At 46.7% G+C, this 18,857-nt stretch overlaps 1 protein-coding gene across 1 annotated transcript in view; it reads right to left on the reverse strand.

Annotated features, from left to right (window-relative positions):
• CCDC64 (coiled-coil domain containing 64) overlaps positions 1–18,857 on the reverse strand; it is a 90,718-nt gene that overhangs the window by 45,983 nt on the left and 25,878 nt on the right. The window contains exon 3 of the mRNA XM_015425297.1: positions 763–879. Coding sequence (XP_015280783.1) covers positions 763–879 — 117 coding nt within the window. The remainder of the gene's footprint in view (positions 1–762; positions 880–18,857) is intronic.

Genomic DNA, 18,857 nt, shown 5'->3' on the forward strand with positions numbered 1-18,857 from the left:
GCTCCGGCTAGGTGGGATACAAATAAGTTCTTGGGAATTACTAGCAAATGGGACCTGCCCAAGATGTCCATCCACCATGGGGCAGAGAAACGTAGGGACAGAATTCTATGCAACTCAAACAGTGCTATGAGAATAGGGGCATAAAATCCACAGATTGAACCTATTACTTCTCTGCTTCATTTATTATGGGCACACTGAAGGTTTTGCAACAGTGCTTAGCTGGATGGAAGAAGGGACCACAGAAGGAATAGACACAGGGTTTATAGGGAGTCTGGATCAGAATTCAGGGCCTCCCATGTAAATGAGGCCAAAAAGAACAGAGCTGAATGAAGTATACAATTTTCACTTCCCACTACCATTCATTTCTACCCAGCTTCTGGTTTCTTTGCTTTCAGCAAATACTACCTTTTGGTACATTTTTCTTCCTCAGCCGTGAGATCTAGAAACACAAATACTGAAGTACATAACCTGACAATTTTGTCAAATGGACCAGAATTCCAATTCTAGACCTCAAACTCAAAAAGGCAATTCATGAGGCCCATTTGATTTAGCACAATCAAGTTGCAACACTTTTTTTGGACCCTACCACTGGAGGTGAGGGAATGTGCAGGGAAGCATTCAGACCTGTAATGCTACCCCTGCAGCCTGATGTGGTACATTCCAGGAAGGGCTTAACCATTTGACTCACCTGAATGCATTAACTGGCCCTTGCCTGCACCAATGGCATTGCCATTTCCAGTCCCTTTGGGAAAGTGGACTCACCTCAGCTTGAAGACTCTCAAGTCGTACTATATGCTGGCTGGTCGATGATTTCTTCTCCCTGAAGTCCTCTTGGAGGACATGAACCTGCGTAGACAGTTGTTTTTCCACCTCTGATGCCTACAAACCAGAAGGTATCAGAACATTAACATATAAGATGGTTAACACTTGCAGAAGGAAGGGTTGCACAGTTGGTTTATTTCACTACCATATATAAGCATTAGGGATGGACTGCATTTTTGGGTTTGTTTTGTTTCGGGGTTTGTTGCCAAACCACAAACCAGGAGATTGGTTTGTGAACCAAACTTGTTCATAGTGGTTTGTGATCCCTGCTTTATGCTCCCCACTGCTTTTTGCAGGGAGCAGAAACCAAGGGTTTCCCCTTGAAAAGTGGCAGGGACTAGAAAGCAGGGGTTCTCCCTGCAAAAAGCAGTGGGGAGCAGAAAGCAGGGGTCTAAATGGCTCTGAACCATTTAAACCCCTGCTTTCTGCTCCCTGCTGCTCAGCTGTTTTTTGTGAAGAGCAGAAAACAGGAGCCATTTAAACCCCTGCTTTCTGCTTTTCATGAACCACCACAAACTGCCTTAAAATCCATGGAAGTTCATGGTGGCTCTTCAGTTTGTGAACCAAGAATCAGCCAAAAGTCATCATGATCTTATGTTTGTGAACCAATTCATACCCACCCCAATATGCATTATCCTCTCATAAGCATCATACAAGTATAATTTTCCTTTTTCAGAAAAAAGGATATTTCAGAAGCTAAGGCACAGACTAGAATTGTATCTTTAAAATATTGATAGAACCAGGGGTCATTTCTTGCAGGAGCGCACAGGAGCAGAGCTCCGGCAGTAAAGAGCCCAGGGGGCGGACACATGCAGCAAGCCCCACCCCCTGCTCCCAGCAGCCCTCAGTCAGAGCAAGAAGCAGCCAGGTAAGTTGCAAAGCTCCCCCTGGTCCAAAACAGTCCAGTGGCACCGTTAAGACCAAGTTTTATTCAGGTACAAGCTCTCCCTCCTCTGCAAGGACAGATCTGCACATCCCCCCCCCCAATAGCAATCCAAAACAGTCCAGTGGAGCCTGAGCAGTGGGTGTTGCCTTCTGACACACTTCCGGTGATGTCAGGGTGTGTGGCATATGCAAATAAGTTATTCTAATGAGTTATGCTAATGAGCTCCTGCACCTCTTTTTCTATGAAATGACCCCTGGCTGGGAAGATTTCCACATTAGGGTGCCACTGAACTCTGTAGACAAAGTTTCTGAGCTGTCAAGGAACCTATGTTTATTTCAGAACTTTTATATCTATCCTTTTCATTCCACTGCCTCAAGGCAGCACACGTTTCACATCTACCGAGTTTTATGGCCACGTGGGAATTTTTTTTATTTTATTTTATTTTTATTTAGGCATTTTTACCCCGCCCTCCCCGCAAGCGGGCTCAGGGTGGCTTACAAGGGGCATAAGCCCATCCATAAAACCAGATAAAACAGTAAAATCGTAAATAATAACAATAATAAAGGGCAATAATAACAATAATAAATTTGAACAAGAGTCTCCCAAGCTAGACAAAATCACAATTGATACCTTCGAATGGGAAAATATTTTCAAAGCCAAATAACAAATAATGTTATATGGTTGAATATTTTAACGTACCATGCTTACTGTGTTGACAACATAATTGTAACCATTGTTTAAATGTTTAAATGTTTAACTGTTTGGATTTGGGCAAAAAATGTTCTTTTTTGAATGTCAAGCTATTCTTACATTATCTTCAATAAACGATTTTGTTGGGGGGGGGAAGAGTCTCCCAAGCTGCAGTCTAACTCTTACGGCTGTTCTTCACCACTCTTCTGAAGACACACACAGGCCAAAAATAGGTTTGCCAGTCATCAAGTATTGTAGTTGCCTGTGCACAGTACCACCCCCCCCCAACATGGTGAATAAAGAGCACTGAATTTCCACCTCATGAACTCAGCACTTTGATCCACTAATAATTATTTCCTGATTCATACTACACTCACATAAGGCTCCAACCTGTGATCCATCCTGACTCCATCCACTAATCCCACTTCCCTGGGACTGGAATTCCATTTCCAGTGTGTATTTCCTAAAAAATGTGAAGCTAGCCCACATTTCCTCTACTTCCTCTACTACTACTTCCTCTATGGATAGGTGGCCAGTTCTGGGTTGGGAAATACATGGAGATTTGGGGGGGGGGGGGGGGCCTGGGGGGGGGGGGGTTTGGGGGGGGGAAGGGACCTCAGCAGGGGATAATGCCATAGACGCCACCCTCCGAAGCTGCCATTTTCTCCAGGGGAAACTGATCATCGTTGTTTGGAAATCACAATACAAGAACTCGTGGGCACTCCATGAAACTGCAGAGCGGTCAGGGTTAGAACGGATAAAAGGAAGTACTTCTTCACCCAAAGAGTGATTAACACATGGAATTCACTGCCACAGGAAGTGGTGGGTGCTACAAGCATGGACGGCTTCAAAAGGGAATTAGATAAGCATATGGAGCAGAGGTCCATCAGTGGCTATTAGCCACAAGGTATAGATAGGGACTCTGGGGCAAGTGATGCTCTGTCTTCTTGGTGCTTGGGGGGGGGTCAACAGTGGGAGGGCTTCTAATGTCCTGGCCCCACTGCTGGACCTCCTGATGGCACTGGTATTTCTGGCCACTGTGTGACACAGAGTGTTGGACTGGATGGGCCTTTGGCCTGATCCAACATTGGCGTCTCTTATGTTCTTATGTTCAAGTGCAATAGCAGGAGATCTCCAGGTGCCACCTGGAGGTTGGCAACCCTGTCTATGGGGAGTGGAGTTTGTTTTTTAGAGAACAGGAATCTACCCCCCCTCCCCTTCAAACCACATAATGTTATTCCTCAGGACCACTGCTTGGTTCAGTGATTCTCCACAGTGAGTAACAAAGGTCACCGTTAAGTGGGTCTGTGTGCTAGCTGCCAACAGCACAAAACCTCCTTCCTTTAAGAAATGAAAAGCTCAGTGGGTGACCAATTTGAGTTAATAGCTATCGCTATTATGAGATATTAAAAAGACAAATCCATCTAAAAGGTAGCCTCTGAACCTCACGGAGAATCTTTCCATTGCCATAGTGTAAAGCGGTACCCCACTCAGGGTGCTCCCCACAAGAACGCAGCCATTTTGGCCTCTGCTGTATCATTAAAGGTTTTAATGCTGACCTTCTCTGTTGGGTTTTCTTCCTCCACTCCCTAAGGAAATATAGCATACATGAAAACAACACAGTTTTTCCTTAAGCAGAAATATAACTGGATCAGATCTGAAGCATGTGTGCCGTTGATTATGAACATTCTGATTTGCTTGCCTACAAATTGTCACAATCATACACCAGCTAAAATTTCCAGAACTTTTAATTTTCTTTTTAAATTAAGCAGAATTTTGCCCCCAATCTCCTCTGTAACTTCAATCCAAGATTATTTTAGACCCAAAGAGCCTGCGTAGGAGGACACAGGTTATCCAGGTAGAGAGCAAATCAGAACCATCACACCCGATTATCACTGCAATGAATGGCAACTATGTACATAACGACCACATCTAAGTTTCCCAGCTTTCCGTGGGGGAATCCAACTTTCTCTGCATTGTAAACTCAATCTTGGCTACACTGAGAAAGAGGTTTTGCTTTGAGTTACTATAAAGCTGATCTCAACAAGATAAAATGGGTGTTCATGTGCAGCCAAGATACTGTATGTTAAAAAAGGAAACAAAAGGATAGGCCAGAAATTGGTTCCAGTTATTTGTACGATGCTCTAGGATCCTCCCATAGGAAATCATTATAGTTCTCCTCTGCAAAAATGTAAAAATAGATCCCGGTTAGTGCCACAGGCATAATGTGCCAGCAACTGTAAATGAGATACACTAGATGCAGAGGACCCAACCACTTCTGGGGGGGAAATATCAGATTTATAAGTTTTGCCAGCTGTATATTTCGAAGCTGTTATGGGAAATCACAATATTAATAGCTTTATATAAATAACAATATGAATGCTCTAAACTGCTTCACACATATTGAGCACCGCCAAATGATAGTGGTTTTGCAGGGGAAATGCACAATGGGTGCTCTATGGTCCAAAGCAGCGTCTTTCAGATTCACAAGTAAGCCACCCTCTGTTTTGCTGTGAGGACAGTACATGTCCTACTGTGGCTCCCCCCCCCCCTAAAAATTTGTTACTCACCAGCAAACACAATGGAATCTTACAGCAACTTACCAAAGAATAAAATGCATGAAATTCACTCTGAAACAAAACAATTAACAAACTTCTGTTCTACAAAAGCTGAAAAATCTTCCTGTAAAAATCCAACCGATTTAGAAGCCAGAAATTCTGAAGAACAAATAAAAAATAAGAGGACAAATGTCCTGAAGAGCTGGAGGGGAGGGGGAGTCCAATTTCACCTCGTGTCATAGGGAGTTTCACAAGCAGGGTGTAAACACACACACACACAGTAGTCCTTGTAACCTCCTGCCTTACTTTAGAGTCCAAGCGAGAGAACACAGAATCCTCAGCTGATCTCCAAGTACAGGAAGAAAACATACCAGAAAAGATGGTCCTTCAGATATGCAGGACCCAGGCCAGTGGGATGGGCTTTTAAGGTCAAAGCAGGACTTTGAATTGAGCTCAGAAATTAATTGCTACCCAGTTAAGTCCTTTAAGGATCAGTGTTCTGTTGTCCCTATTGAAGGGCATCAATTAAGAGCCTGCCTACTGCATTCCAGACCAGTTCCACAGCGTTGGACGCTCTTGAAAAGACAGCCCCAAGTAGAACACATCACAGTAATCCAATATTGAGATTGGATTACTAACCACTAGTCTTTTATTGGATATGTGGTGTTGTTCCCTGGGCTCACGATTGATTCCTCCCTTCCCTGTCCACACTTTTATTCTCTCCCTACCCCCTTTTCCCTGGAGGATGTATATTCATAATGCTGGAATTCTGGGCCATCAGTCTCTGAAAACCTAAAAACAAGTCACTTTTCAGCAAAAAGAAAGTTTTTCCTCTGGTAGTTACCCCAATGGGTCAGAGCACCTCCACCATCTTCCATGAATATGGTACACAGTTATCACTGAGAACCGCAACTGCTAACACAGCAGTGTGTCATTTGCAGTGCAAATGCTATCTTTTTTAAAAAAGATACAAGCTATCTCAAGAGCACCCCATGCCAAGGAGAGATTTCATCTAACATCTATTAGTCATGGCCTGTTGGGACAGCTACTGCAATACTACTAGTGCCATCTACATTGTTCTAGCCAGGCCTCGGTTCCTGCCGGAGCGCAACAGAGCACCGCTCCGCCAGTCAGGAGCCCAGGGGGCGGGTACATACGCCCCGCCCCCTGCTCCCACAAGCCATCAGTTGGGCAACTGTGGGGGGGGGCAAACGTTCCCCGCCTCCCTGAGCCCCGGGGTGGTAGCCTTGGACTCGTAGGGGCAAATTCCACCTCTTGCGTGTGATGTCCGAGTGGCGTTGCTGATTGTGTGAACGTAGGCAAATCATGAGAGGTAGAGCAGGAAGGGTTACATCAGTTCTCAGTTCTCCTGGCCCTTTCTTACATGTCCAGGGAAATGCTGATCGCCACTTTGGGGCCAGGCCAGGAAGCAATTTTTCTCCATGCCAGTTTGGCCCGCAGTGATCCTGGAGGGTTTTTTTTTTTATCATATTCTGGGCATGGAACAGGGGTCACTGGGGTGTGTGGGGGGTATTGGTGAATTTCCTGCATTGTGCAGGGGGTTGGACTAGATGACCCTGGAGATCCCTTCCCACTCTATGAGTCTATGATTCTATAATTCACCCAGGCTGGCTGTGGGCACGCCAGCACCTCTGTCAGGCAGAAGTGCCTGAGATCCTCCCCCTCCCCTTTTCCTTCGCCCGACTTGGAGGCGAAGGGAAGGGAGAGGGGGGAAAGAATGGATCCCAGGTGCTTCTGCCTGTCAGAGGGGCTGGTGCACACTTCCGGTGATGTCAGGGGGTGTGGCATATGCTAATAAGTTATGCTAATGAGCTCCTGCAGCTCTTTTTCTACGAAATGACCCCTGGTTCTAGCACCTTATGATTGTTTATCATTGTTAGGATTAATTATGATGTTTTATATTTGCACTGTTTTTACATGTTTTTAACACTTGATGTAAGCTGCCCTGAGCCTGCTTTGGCAGGGAGTTGAACAAATAAACAAATAAGCAAATGGAACCTCCATGAACAAGGCAGCATGAGAAGGCATGTCCAAGCATTTAGCTTCCAGAGACATCCAATGAGCTACTATTACAGGCTGAACTCTAGACTACATGAATTCATGGTCTCCTCTGGCAAGGCAATGCTTACAAGCTTGCCAGAGCTCAGGGACTATAGCAGGAATTTTCTCTAGAAACAAGAAGTATGAGCTGGTGAAGGAGAACCTGCACCGTGTGCAGATGGTGCTCCCCCCGCTGGCAGCAAACTGCCTTGCAGACAGATGGGAGACCAGCATGGATAGGAAGATGGGTACTGAGAAGCTCAAGGCAAGGAGCTCTAAAAGAGAGCTCCTGAGCCTTGGAAAGTAGCTTATGCAGATGTGATCTCAGGGAATTTGTCCACTGTAATACAGGCAGATGGGCAGAGAGAGTGCCGTGAGATCAGTGACCATCTGTCTGTTTCTGCAGTAGCAGTGAACAAAATGCACATGAGTGCAGGTGTGTACGCCTGGGCATACTTAGAGTTAACAAGATTACAGTCCCAACATTAGACTCCTTCTAAGCCACCCACCATCTGTGCTGAAACTTTAAAGGAGGATCTCTCCCTCCACTTCCGTGACGTTTTGCGATGGCTGTGTGTTTCCAGTTTCCCTCCATTACAGGAAGGATGTCTTCTCTTTCTCAGAGATACCAGAATGATTACTGGGGAAATGGGGCAGGTAGCCAAACATTTTGGCTTTATTTCATTGTCTGGCCTCTTTCCTTTCTCCAGTAATGGAAAACATGCAGAGAATTTGTGATTCTCGGGCCCTGGGCAAAAATCCACAACGGGGCTCAAGAATCACAGCCACCACTCCAGCCAAGCCACCCCAGGCTCAAACGGGCAACCCCTGCCCCGTGTAATTCAGATGGGAGCGTGTGGACAGCTGTCCATGCCAGCCAGCCATCACCTGCTTGCTCAAGCCTTGGTGGGGGCAGGTGGGCATGTCACCACCAAGATGGCCAGCTGCTGCCCACCTGCTCGTGACCCAGAGGCTCTTCTTCTTCCCCCCTCCATCAGGGGAGGGCCAAGACCCAGTCAGCCCAAGGCAGCTGCCTAGATGCCCCATGGCTAAGACACCTTGCTGGTGTGGGTAGGGATGCTCCAGTAATCCTGCTCTGTAGCCAGCACATAGGAGACTGTGGTAGTTTCAACAACAGGTCTCTTTTAGTATGTTGTCGAAGGTTTTCACGGCTGGAGTTCACTAGTTGTTGTAGATTTTCCGGGCTGTATGGCCGTGGTCTTGGCCAAGACCGTGGCCATACAGCCTGGGAAATCTACGACTACTAAAGGTCTCTTTTATTGCCTCCAACACGACCCAGCTAGACATTACAGCATCAATGCGTCCAATCTGTGGTTGCTGCCACCATTAAAATGCCATGATTAGGCCTGCAGTTTAGTAGTACCAGGTGCTCTCGCCCCCCTTTTCAAGCACTGAACCAAAATGCAGAGGATGGAAGAGAGTGAAGGAGCCTTTCCTTTCATTTAAACACAATGCATTCTTTCCCTTTCAGACACAAGAAACTGCTCATGCCAAATAGCGTCCTGCTGAGGAAACAAAAGGGCTTTTTTTTTTTACAGGTTTAAGATCAGGCAAGGGGTTTTGAGGTTTGTTCTCAATATGTGCACAAATACAGGATGGCGTCACGGGCAAAGTGGGGAAGAAACACGAGTCAGGAGGCTCAAATGGGGAAAATCCTCCGTGAAAGCAACCTCTGAGTACAGTGCAGAGTGCAGAGTCCTCTCTGCTTGTACTGCACCCCCACCCACCATCACTGGGTTTTTTAAAAAAAATTCATTTGTTTTAAAACACTCATCAATCATGTAATAAATCGGCCACTTATTCCCTGCCTATGGGGAGCGTGGGCTCAATCAGGCGGTAATCACTGGTGCAAGAATTGGGGGAGGGGTGTAAAAAAAGTATCCCCATTTTCATCCAAGAAATCTTAGAGGGTACATGCAGTTGTTCTAACTTAAGTGCTGATATCATTTTTTTACTAGCTTCCCTAGTTAGCAGCAGGCAGTGGCTTAGCAAAAAAGACTAGCAAGAACAGAGGTCTAAGCGTCCATGAGATGTTTCAAGATGCATACCCCAGAGAGCACTACGGTCGGGGGCCCAACAGCGATTAATGATTCCAGGCCCCATGGAGGCCAGGCTTGTGGCAACCAGGGCCAGGGCCTTCTCAGTGGTGGCTCCTACCTGATGAAATGAGCTCCCAGAGGAGATCAGGGCCCTGCGGGACCTCTCACAGTTCCACAGGGCCTGTAAGACGGAGCTCTTCCGCCAGGCTTTTAATTAGGAGCCGCCACCACCACCACCAACTACCTTACGGGAACATGGGTTATTGGGATGGCCCATTATAAGATCAAGCCTCAGTGCTCGGAGCTTCATCTACAGGCTACCATCTTGCTCTGATTGAATGCTCAATAATATCGCTGAGCACTTTATTCTGATAATGGTTGTTTTATGTGTTTTACTGCTTTATATTGGCACATGGTGCCCTTTTTGTAAGCCGCCCTGAGCCCGTTTGCGGGGAGGGCGGGGTAGAAATATAATAATAAATAAATAATAAAATAAAATAAAAAATGCACTTCAAGCTTGTTTTGAGGCATTTGTATCATGTGTTGTGTTCAGAATGTGGAAGACAATATGATACTTTTCGTAGGGGTAAGCTTTACAACTGCATTAAAAAACAGAGCAGTAGCTCTTATACAAAGACCCCCTATACCCAGGTGTCAGGCTCTCACAGTGGCGGGATGGAAACCAGGGCTACTAGCGCCAGCACTGTATTCTTTGCCTGGCTTTAGCTAAGCCTCAGAGAGGGAGGAAGGGTCTAGGTCACCCCGGTCCCTCTCTCCCTCTCAGCCAGACCCTATTCCTCCCCAGCTCTGCCAGGGCTGGCCGAATAAAGGATTGTCTGCGGGTGGGCTGACCCCAGGATCCCCCAATGCTCCTGCTTCAGGGGCAGGTAGGGTTGCCAAGTTGATCTTCACCGGGAGCAGGGGGCTCCCGGCCGGTGTCTGGTGCACGCACGTGCGCCACACGCACGTCACCCAGAAGTGACGGAAGGACGCCAGGCACGCTGGGGGGGGGGGCACGGCCATACAAGGGGAAACCATAGAGTTTTCCCTTGGATGGCCATGGCCCCGCCCCCGGCGTGCCCGGCGTGGTCGCGTCACTTCCGGGTGACATGCACATCTGGGTGGAGTTCCCCCCGGGGCCCGATCCGGTGGCGCCAGGGAACAGGCCTCTGGGGCGGGGGGACTTGGGATCCCTAGGGGCAGGCCCATAGTGAATGAAGGGAATCTGGGCCAATGGCAGCCCTGGCTGGGTCCTTCTTTCTCCTGCAGCTTTAAGAGGCTGCTCTCCTCAGGTCCCAGAAGGCCCAAGCCACCGCTAGTCTCCTCCTCCTGTCTACTGAGTCTAGGGTTGCCAGGTCCCCACCCCCAGCAGGAGAGGGTGGGAGGGTTGCCAGATCTAGGTTGGAAACTCCTGGAGATTTGGGAATGGAGCTTGGGGAGGACAGGGACCTCAGTGAGGTACAACACCATAGAGTCCACTAGGGATGCCAGCCTCCAGGTGGGACCTGGGGATCCCTTGGAATTACAGCTCATCTTCCGACTACAGAGATCAGTTCCCCTGGAGAAAGTGGATGCTTTGGAGGGTGGACTCTGTGGTATAGTACCCCACTGAGGTCCCTGTCCCCAACTCTATAGGCGTTTCCCAACCTGGATCTGCAACCCAACCCCCCCACACACACCGGTGGCCAGGTTGACCAGGCAACCCTAGACCCTCCAAAGCATCTGTTTTCTTCAGGGAAATGAATGGATCTGTGTAGTCTGGAAACCCACAGAGTTACAGCTGTAATTCCAGAGGATCCCCAGATCCCATCTGGAGGCTGGCATCCCTAACTGATCCCTACTTCTCCTTTAAAGCCTGTACCAGGCCTGCCTGGCTCTGAGGTCACTGCTGATGCATTTCCAGGCATGGCCTCACTCTTGTTTCCTTCCATACAGCCCGATTGGATTGCCTGCCTCAGTGGTGCGGGCGGGGGGGGGGGCTGTCCACCGCTGGAGTCCCCTCCACCAGGCCTGCAGGTTCCTGTGGACCATCCAAGTGTAGGGGTGAGGTTGCCCTGATCTTCCCTCTAAGCTCCACAGTGTTGTGAGCGGAAATTCTACCTCGTGACCCAGTAGCATTAAAGTTGTGAGCAAGTCTACATTTGACTATTGCATGAATTATTTTTAGAAGATTATTTCCACAATGTTGTAAAAGTCTCAGAATGACTTCTTTTAGACTATATTTAAACTAAATTGTAAGAATAATTTAAACATTGTAAGAGAAAACAGAATCAAGTCAAATTTCATTACACAAAATGTTGTCCTCTACAAGGGTAGACCAGGCCTCCAGAGAACAGGTCTACCCACCCCTTGCCACTATATTTGTAGACCTGGTCTCCAGAGAACAGGTCTATCAACCCTGGTCCACTATATTGGTGGACCTGTTCTCCAGAGAACTGGTCTACCCACCCCAGTCCACTATATTTGTAGACCTGGCCTTGGACTGTCACCCTCTGCTAAACCTTAGAAAACATACCAGCACTTGGGGGCGGGGGGACAATTGCAGTCTACTTTGGGTTTTTTCCCCCAAGTGAAATATGAGAACCAGCATTACAGGTCAAGTATAACAGAGGTGGAACAATCACTGTCAGAACCCTGCCTAACCTAACAAACAGGAAGTTGCTTAAATGGTATCAACCTGCCCAAACTACTTATTCAAATATTTATATCCCGCTTTTCCCTGTGATTCAGGGCAGCTTACAAATCTTACTGAAAAGCATAATAGGGGTGTGCAAAAAACCTGTTTTTTTCTCACTCAGTTATAGCCTATGGGGCCCATTATAGTTAATGGGCCCCATAGGCTATAATGAAGAATTGAACCAAGTGTATCTGGGTCTTGGGGGGGCTGTTTTTTGAGGTAGAGGCACCAAATTTGCAGCATAGCTGTTGGTGCCTCTCCTCAACCCCCCCCCCAAGTTTCAAAAAAATTGGACCAGGGGGTCCAATTCTATGGGCCCCAGAAGAAGGTGCCCCCATTCTCCATTGTTTGTGAGCTGAAGCAGAAATCCTCTGAGCTGGCCTCTGAAATATTGTGCACCAGCACCCCAACACAGTTTTGTGCACCAGCACCCCAACACAGTTTTGCCACTCCCAGACACCTAGAAGCTCACCTTTCTCCATTCCACAAATGTCGCAAAAAGGTTGCCAGGTTCCCCCTGGCAACCAGCAAGGGGTGGAAAGCCATAGGGTTCCCAGTTCCAGGTTGGAGCCTAAGAACAGTGGGGTTTGGGGAGAGGAAACTTCAATGGGGTATAATGCCATAGAGTCCACTTTCCAGAGCAGCCATTTTATGTAGGTGAAGAGACCGCTGTTGCCTGGAGATCATTTGTAATCCCAGGAGATCTCCAGCCAACACTAGAAGGCTGGCAACCCTATCTGGAGATGAGCTGTAATTCCAGGGGATCCCCAGATCACACCTGAAAGCTGGCATCCCTAGCACATATCTCCATTACCCATTGCAATACCTGTGCGTCTGTGATGCAAGTTGTCCAACCATCCTCTAATTACATGAACCTATTTAACAAATACCTGGGGGGGAAGCCTTAGTGTTCTCTAATAGGCTCCTATTGTGACATTAAAGCTATTTTTATAACAGCATTATTTCTAATGTAAGCTGCTAGTTTAAATGTATGCCTCGGTTCACAAGAAGGCTCTACAAACAGATTGGTTAGTTGGAATCCTCCAAAAACTTCCTCTTACATTTGGGATGCACAATTAGAACCATTACAGAGGCTATTTCTCTTGTAGGGCATATGATACAAAACTGGAATTAAAACAGAATTCCAAAAAGCAAGATCCTACTATATGTCTATTTGGATGTAAACCCACTTCAGCAAAGGTCTCACTTATTTTTAGCCTAATTAATTATCTCATTTCCCACCACTGAAGAATCAATGGTTAATTATTACTTCTTGTTTCTTTGAGGGAGAAGAATTCAAGTACTGCTTTTTTACTTTGAGGTCAACAAATGGCACTACTCATAATTATTCATAATTTTATTAATGACCATTAAAAACAAGCAGTGGCCTTGACTAGCTACAAAGAAGAAAAAACTCTCTCACAATCACACAAACACAATTACACATGCTTTGCAAATGCTGAGAGACTAGGATCCAGAAGGAGAAGGGAAAGACAAAATTTTAAATGGACATTTGCCCTGGGAAACCCCAGTAATTCTTTTGCAGTCTGTCCGTGGGGCAACTTGGTGCTGCAATAGTATTTTAAGTTTTTAAAAAATTACCACTATCAGGTCCAAAAAAAAAGAAAGATGTAAAACCAACACAGAATGCACTGGAGCACAACGGGTTGACCATGGCATCATCTGGATTCTGTTTTTTAAAAACTGAATGAGCAAAGGAAGGTAGCGCAATTCCATACTAAGTGGCTAGTTTGGAATTAACTGATGTCAGGGAGAAAGGCTATGGTCTAACCTTCGTCCTGATATATGGCATTATGTAGTAATTGTACATGTGAGACTGTGAGAGAGAAATACAAGAGACATGTGCAGTTTGATGGCCACATTATACATGATGCGGGAGAATCATTTTGTGACCAGATCTGGGGGTTTTCCCCCTCAAGTGTTAAGAGCAGCTGTGGGGAAAGGGGTGATGTGGATCAGGGCTATAGTGCAAGGGGAGGGGAGTAATCTTCCCACACCATCTGCCTGATCCCCATTTCCCTGTTTAGAGCTGTTGTATGCTCAGAAAGGGAGCACACGCAGGCACCTCCCATTGTCTCAAAACTGAATCCCTTACAGCTGTTTTTAGCATTTAAAAAACCTGCAGGGGAGCTGATCACAGATCTCTCACAGTCACATTTCAGGTGGTTCCACACTGCAACCTTTTTGCACTGCTGCAAACTGAATTGGAACAGCAGTTCTATACTTAACATAAGATCCTCATAAAAATCTGTCCCCACAGGCAAGATCCTATTATAGGTCTATTCAGAAGCTGCTTCAACAAGGTTCTTTTCCACCACAAAATTGCTTTTGTTCCTTGGTTTTTCAACTCATAGCTTTTACATTACTGTTTACAACTATAACAGCAGGATTTGAAGAAAAAAAAGAATTAAAAAATAAAACAAATGAACAGTGTCTTTAGCTGGCTACAAAATGAACACACAGTACGTACATCCCCAGTTTCCATAAATAACTGATAATTTAGAATTTATTAATGAATGCAGCAATCAGCACCATCCCAAAGAAATGCAAGAATGCAAAGTGGCTGTCTGATGAGGCTTTACAAATAGCTGAGGAAAGAAGGAAAGTGAAAGGCAAAACTGAAAAAGAAAGATTTACCCAACTGAATACAGATTTCCAGAGAACAGCAAGAAGAGATAAGGAGGCCTTCCTGAATGAACAATGCAAAGTAATAGATGAAAACAAGAGAATGGGAAGGACCAGAGATCTCTTCAAGAAAATTGGAGAAATTGAGGGAATGTTTCGTGCAAAGCTGGCCATGATAAAGGACAAAAACGGTAGGAACCTAACAGAAGCAGAAGTGATTAGGAAGAGGCGGCAAGAATACACAGAAGAACTATACAAGAAGGATGTCAATGACCCTGACTACCACGGCAGTATGACTGCTGACCTCAAGCCAGACATCCTGGAGTACAAATTCAAATGGGCCTTACAAAGCATTACTAACAACAAAGCTAGCAGAGATGACGGTATCCCAACTGAGCTATTCAAAGTCCTAAAAGATGCTGCTGTTAAACTGTTGCACTCCATATGCCAGCAAATTTGGAAAATGCAACAGTGGCCACAGGATTGGAAAAGTTATATTTCAACCCCAAAGAAGGACAATGCCAAGGAATGTTCAAGCTATCACACAATTGCACTCATTTCACACACCAGCAAGGTCATGCTCAAGATCAGGGGCGGCCAAACTTGCTTCATGTAAGAGCCACATAGACTAAATGTCAGATGCTCAAGAAATGCAAGGTGACTTCGGAGGAAGAGGTGGGTTTGGGGGAGCGGCCTGAAAGTGACATCACAGGAAAGGGTGGGTTTTGGTACAGGATGTGACATCATCGGAAGGGGTGGGGCTGAGGAAGTGACAAAAAGAGATAGGAACAGAGAGGGGGGGACACAGAGAGAAAAAGAGAAAGAAGAATAGAGAGGGACAGAGAGAGAGAAAGAGGGACAGAGGGGGGACCGAGAAAGAGAAAGAGGGACAGGGAGAGAAAAAAGAGAAAGAGGAACAGAGAGAGATAGAGAGGGACAGAGAGAGAAAAAGAGAAAGAGGAACAGAAAGAGAGACAAAAAGACAGGAGGAGAAAGAGAAAGAAAGAAAGAGAGACTTAAAAGCACATGTGGGGAGGGAAGAGAAACACATGTCCTGGCAGGGGCCGTCCCGCCCTCCCTGGCAGACAGCATGCTCCCACCCCCCGAAAACAGTCCCCTCCACTCCCCAAAACAGTCCAGCCACCTCAAAAACAGTCCCCAGCACCCTGCTCCAGAACACTGGGCTGCCCACGGCCCGGCACTCTCGGCCACCCCCACTCCCCAAAACAGTCCAGCCACCCCCAAAAACAGTCCCCCGCCACCCTGCTCCGGAGCACTGGGCTGCTTGTGGCCCACTGCTCAGGGCCACCCCCACCCCTGAAAATAGTCTCCACCACCGTGCTCCAGAGCCCTGGGCTGCCCACAGCCCGGTGCTCTCAGCCAGGTCCACCCCTGAAAACAGTCCCCGCCACCAACACCGAGCCCAACTTACCTTTCTGGCTCTTGGTGGCGACAGCAGCATGAAGAAGCAGTACGTGAGGGCTGCTGCCGGCTAAGGGCTGTTGGGAGCTGGGGGCGGGGTTTGCCTCCAGGAAGCAACCCCTGGCTGCCTTTCCATTCACCCAACTCTACGAAAGGCTGGCCCCTCAGGAAAAGATCCTCCACTTTCAAAGCAGGGGGGACATGGGGGGAGAGGGTTGGCAAGGCTCATGAGCTGCAAGGGACAGCTCCAAGAGCCACATGTGGCTTGCAAGCCACAGTTTGGCTTCAGCAGTATGATAGAGAACTGCCAAAAGTAAAGCTGGGTTTCGAAGAGGTAAAGGAACTAGGGGGGTATGAACATTTGCTGGGTTACGGAGAAAGCAACAGAGTACCAGAAAAACATCTACTTCTGCTTCATTGACTACGCTAAAGCCTTTGATTGTGTGGATCACAACAAACTGTGGCAAGTTCTTAAAGAGATGGGAGTACCAGGCCATCTCACATGTCTCTTGAGAAACCCGTATAAGGGTCAAGAAGCGACAGTTAGAACTGGACATGGAACAACTGATTGGTTTAGCATAGGAAAAGGAGTACGGCAAGGATGTATATAGTCACCCTGCTTATTTAATTGATATGCAGAGTACATCATGCAAAATGCCAGCCTGGATGATCCACAAGCCAGAATTAAGATTGCCGGGAAAAACACCAACAACCTCAGATATGCAGACGATACCACTCTAATGGCAGAAAGTGAACTGGACCTAAAGAGCCTCTTGCTCAGGGTGAAAGAGGAGAGCACAAAAGTTGGCTTGAAACTCAACATCAAAAAAACTAAGATCATGGCATCCGGCCCCATCAATCCTCGGCAAATAGAAGGGGAAGTCATAGTAGCAGTGACTGAATTCACGTTCCTGGGATCCCAGATCACTGCAGACTGTGACAGCAGCCATGAAATTAAAAGACGCCTGCTGCTTGGGAGGAAAGCTATGGCAAATCTAGACAGCATAATAAAAAGTAGAGACATCACCCTGCCAACAAAAGTCCATATTGTCAAAGCGATGGTATTCCCAGTAGTAATGTATGCTGTGAGAGTTGGACCATAAGGAAGGCCGAATGCCAAAGAATAGATGCTTTTGAATTATGATGCTAGAGAAGACTCTTGAGAGTCCCTTGGACTGTAAGGAGAACAAATCAGTCAATCCTAAAGGAAACCAAACCTGACTGTTCCCTGGAAGGCCAGATACTGAAGCTGAAGCTCAAATACTTTGGCCACCAAATGAGAAGGAAGCACTCACTGGAGAAGACCCTGATGCTGGGAAAGACTGAAGGTAAAAGAAGAAAGGGACGGCAAAGGATGAAATGGTTAGACAGTACAACAAATTTTGAGTCCAATGGCATTGGACTCTAAATTTGTTTTACCACTTCAGACTAACATGGCTGACCAACTGGATCTATGGTTAGACAGTGTTATCGATGCAACAAACATGAAATTGAGCAAACTCCGGAGGATGGCAGAAGACAGGAGGGCCTGGCGTGATGTGGTCCATGGGGTTGTGAAGAGTCAGACTGGACTGTGCGACTGAACAACAACAAATGAATGCTGTAAGAGAGCCAGAAGAATAGCAAGGAATTATGTTAGAAGAAAAAGGGAAAGGAGAGCTGGAATGAACGCTGGCCCTGAGAACCCCCAATAGTGCTTTGACTGTCAACACTGGATAACTTAGAACAGCAATTGCCAGTGTGGTGTACTGATTAGAGTGCTGGACTGTGGCTGGAGAAACCCAGGTTCAACACTCCCCTCCAGCAATAAAGGTAATTGAGTGACCATAGTCCAGTATTGTCTTAGCCTACTGCACAGGGCTGCTGTTAAGACCAAAAGGGGTGAAAGGAAAACCATATAGTTCACCCTAAGTTCCTGGGAGCTAGGGTGAAATAAAAAATGATAGACTGCTTTTGTTTTAAATCACCACGTTTAAAAGAGATAAAAACACACTAGACAAAGGCAACTCCTTTGTCAAGAAATGCAAGTAAACAAATAGTAGCAATTCCATATTGACTGACTAGTGTGAACCATCCCTCGCTTACCCCTCGAGTCGTACAGTTCAAAGACAGATTTGCTAGTCAGCCCCAGAGACTTTGAACAGGGGTTATTTCCAAGTCACAGCACTCAGGATGACAGTCACTTCGCCTATCAAACAAACACTATTTCCATCTCTCCCTTATATATAAAGCCATAGTGGGCTCCAACGTTCCAAAATACACACCTTTAGTGTTTGGCCGCAAGAACTGTCAGTCAGAAGACGCTGGCTGGGTTGACTGGCTGCTTTGTGCAGTCCCGCCCAGCATTTCAAGGTCTTTTGCATATGGAAGCTGATTGGACTTCACTCCATTCCACACCTCAAACTCCCCCCCCGCAAGGCAGTTGGAATTGCCAGTTGCATATGGAACCTACTGTATTCTGAGGTAAAATATGTCCTCACTCACAACACATCACTTCCCCTTCAAAAGAAACAAACCCAATAACACAATCATGCCACATCACAAAGAAGACAGATCACACCACAAGCAGAATACCACAAGGCAAAAAAAGATAGGAAAAGGTGCCAGCAGTCACCCCATTACTGCCACAGAGAGCGCTTCAGAGGATGGTGTGCAGGTCCCAGGTTCATGTTTTAAAAGCTGCCTGGGGGATTATGGACCATTCACACACTTTCAACCTTAACATACCTCATAGGGTAGTTGTGCGGATCATACGGGGGAGAGGATACTGATGTCAGCTGCTTTGGTTCCCACTGCAGGGAAAGACTGCCCTTTCCCTAGGCAGAGGCTGGGGGGGGGATGTAAACCTAAAGACAGACAGGCAGATAAAGGTAGGCTGATGGTTGCCTGGAAAGGACATAGGGTTCCCAACTCCAGGTTGGAAACTTCCAGGATATTTTAGGGATGCAGCCTGCTGTGGGTGGGGTCTGAGGAGGAGGAGGAAGAGGGGGACCTCAGACAGATACAATGCCATACTCCCGACCCTCCAAACAAGC

This window comes from Gekko japonicus, unplaced genomic scaffold (genome assembly GCF_001447785.1).
Source record: "Gekko japonicus isolate JY-2015 unplaced genomic scaffold, Gekko_japonicus_V1.1 scaffold135, whole genome shotgun sequence".
Classification (NCBI taxonomy): domain Eukaryota; kingdom Metazoa; phylum Chordata; class Lepidosauria; order Squamata; family Gekkonidae; genus Gekko; species Gekko japonicus.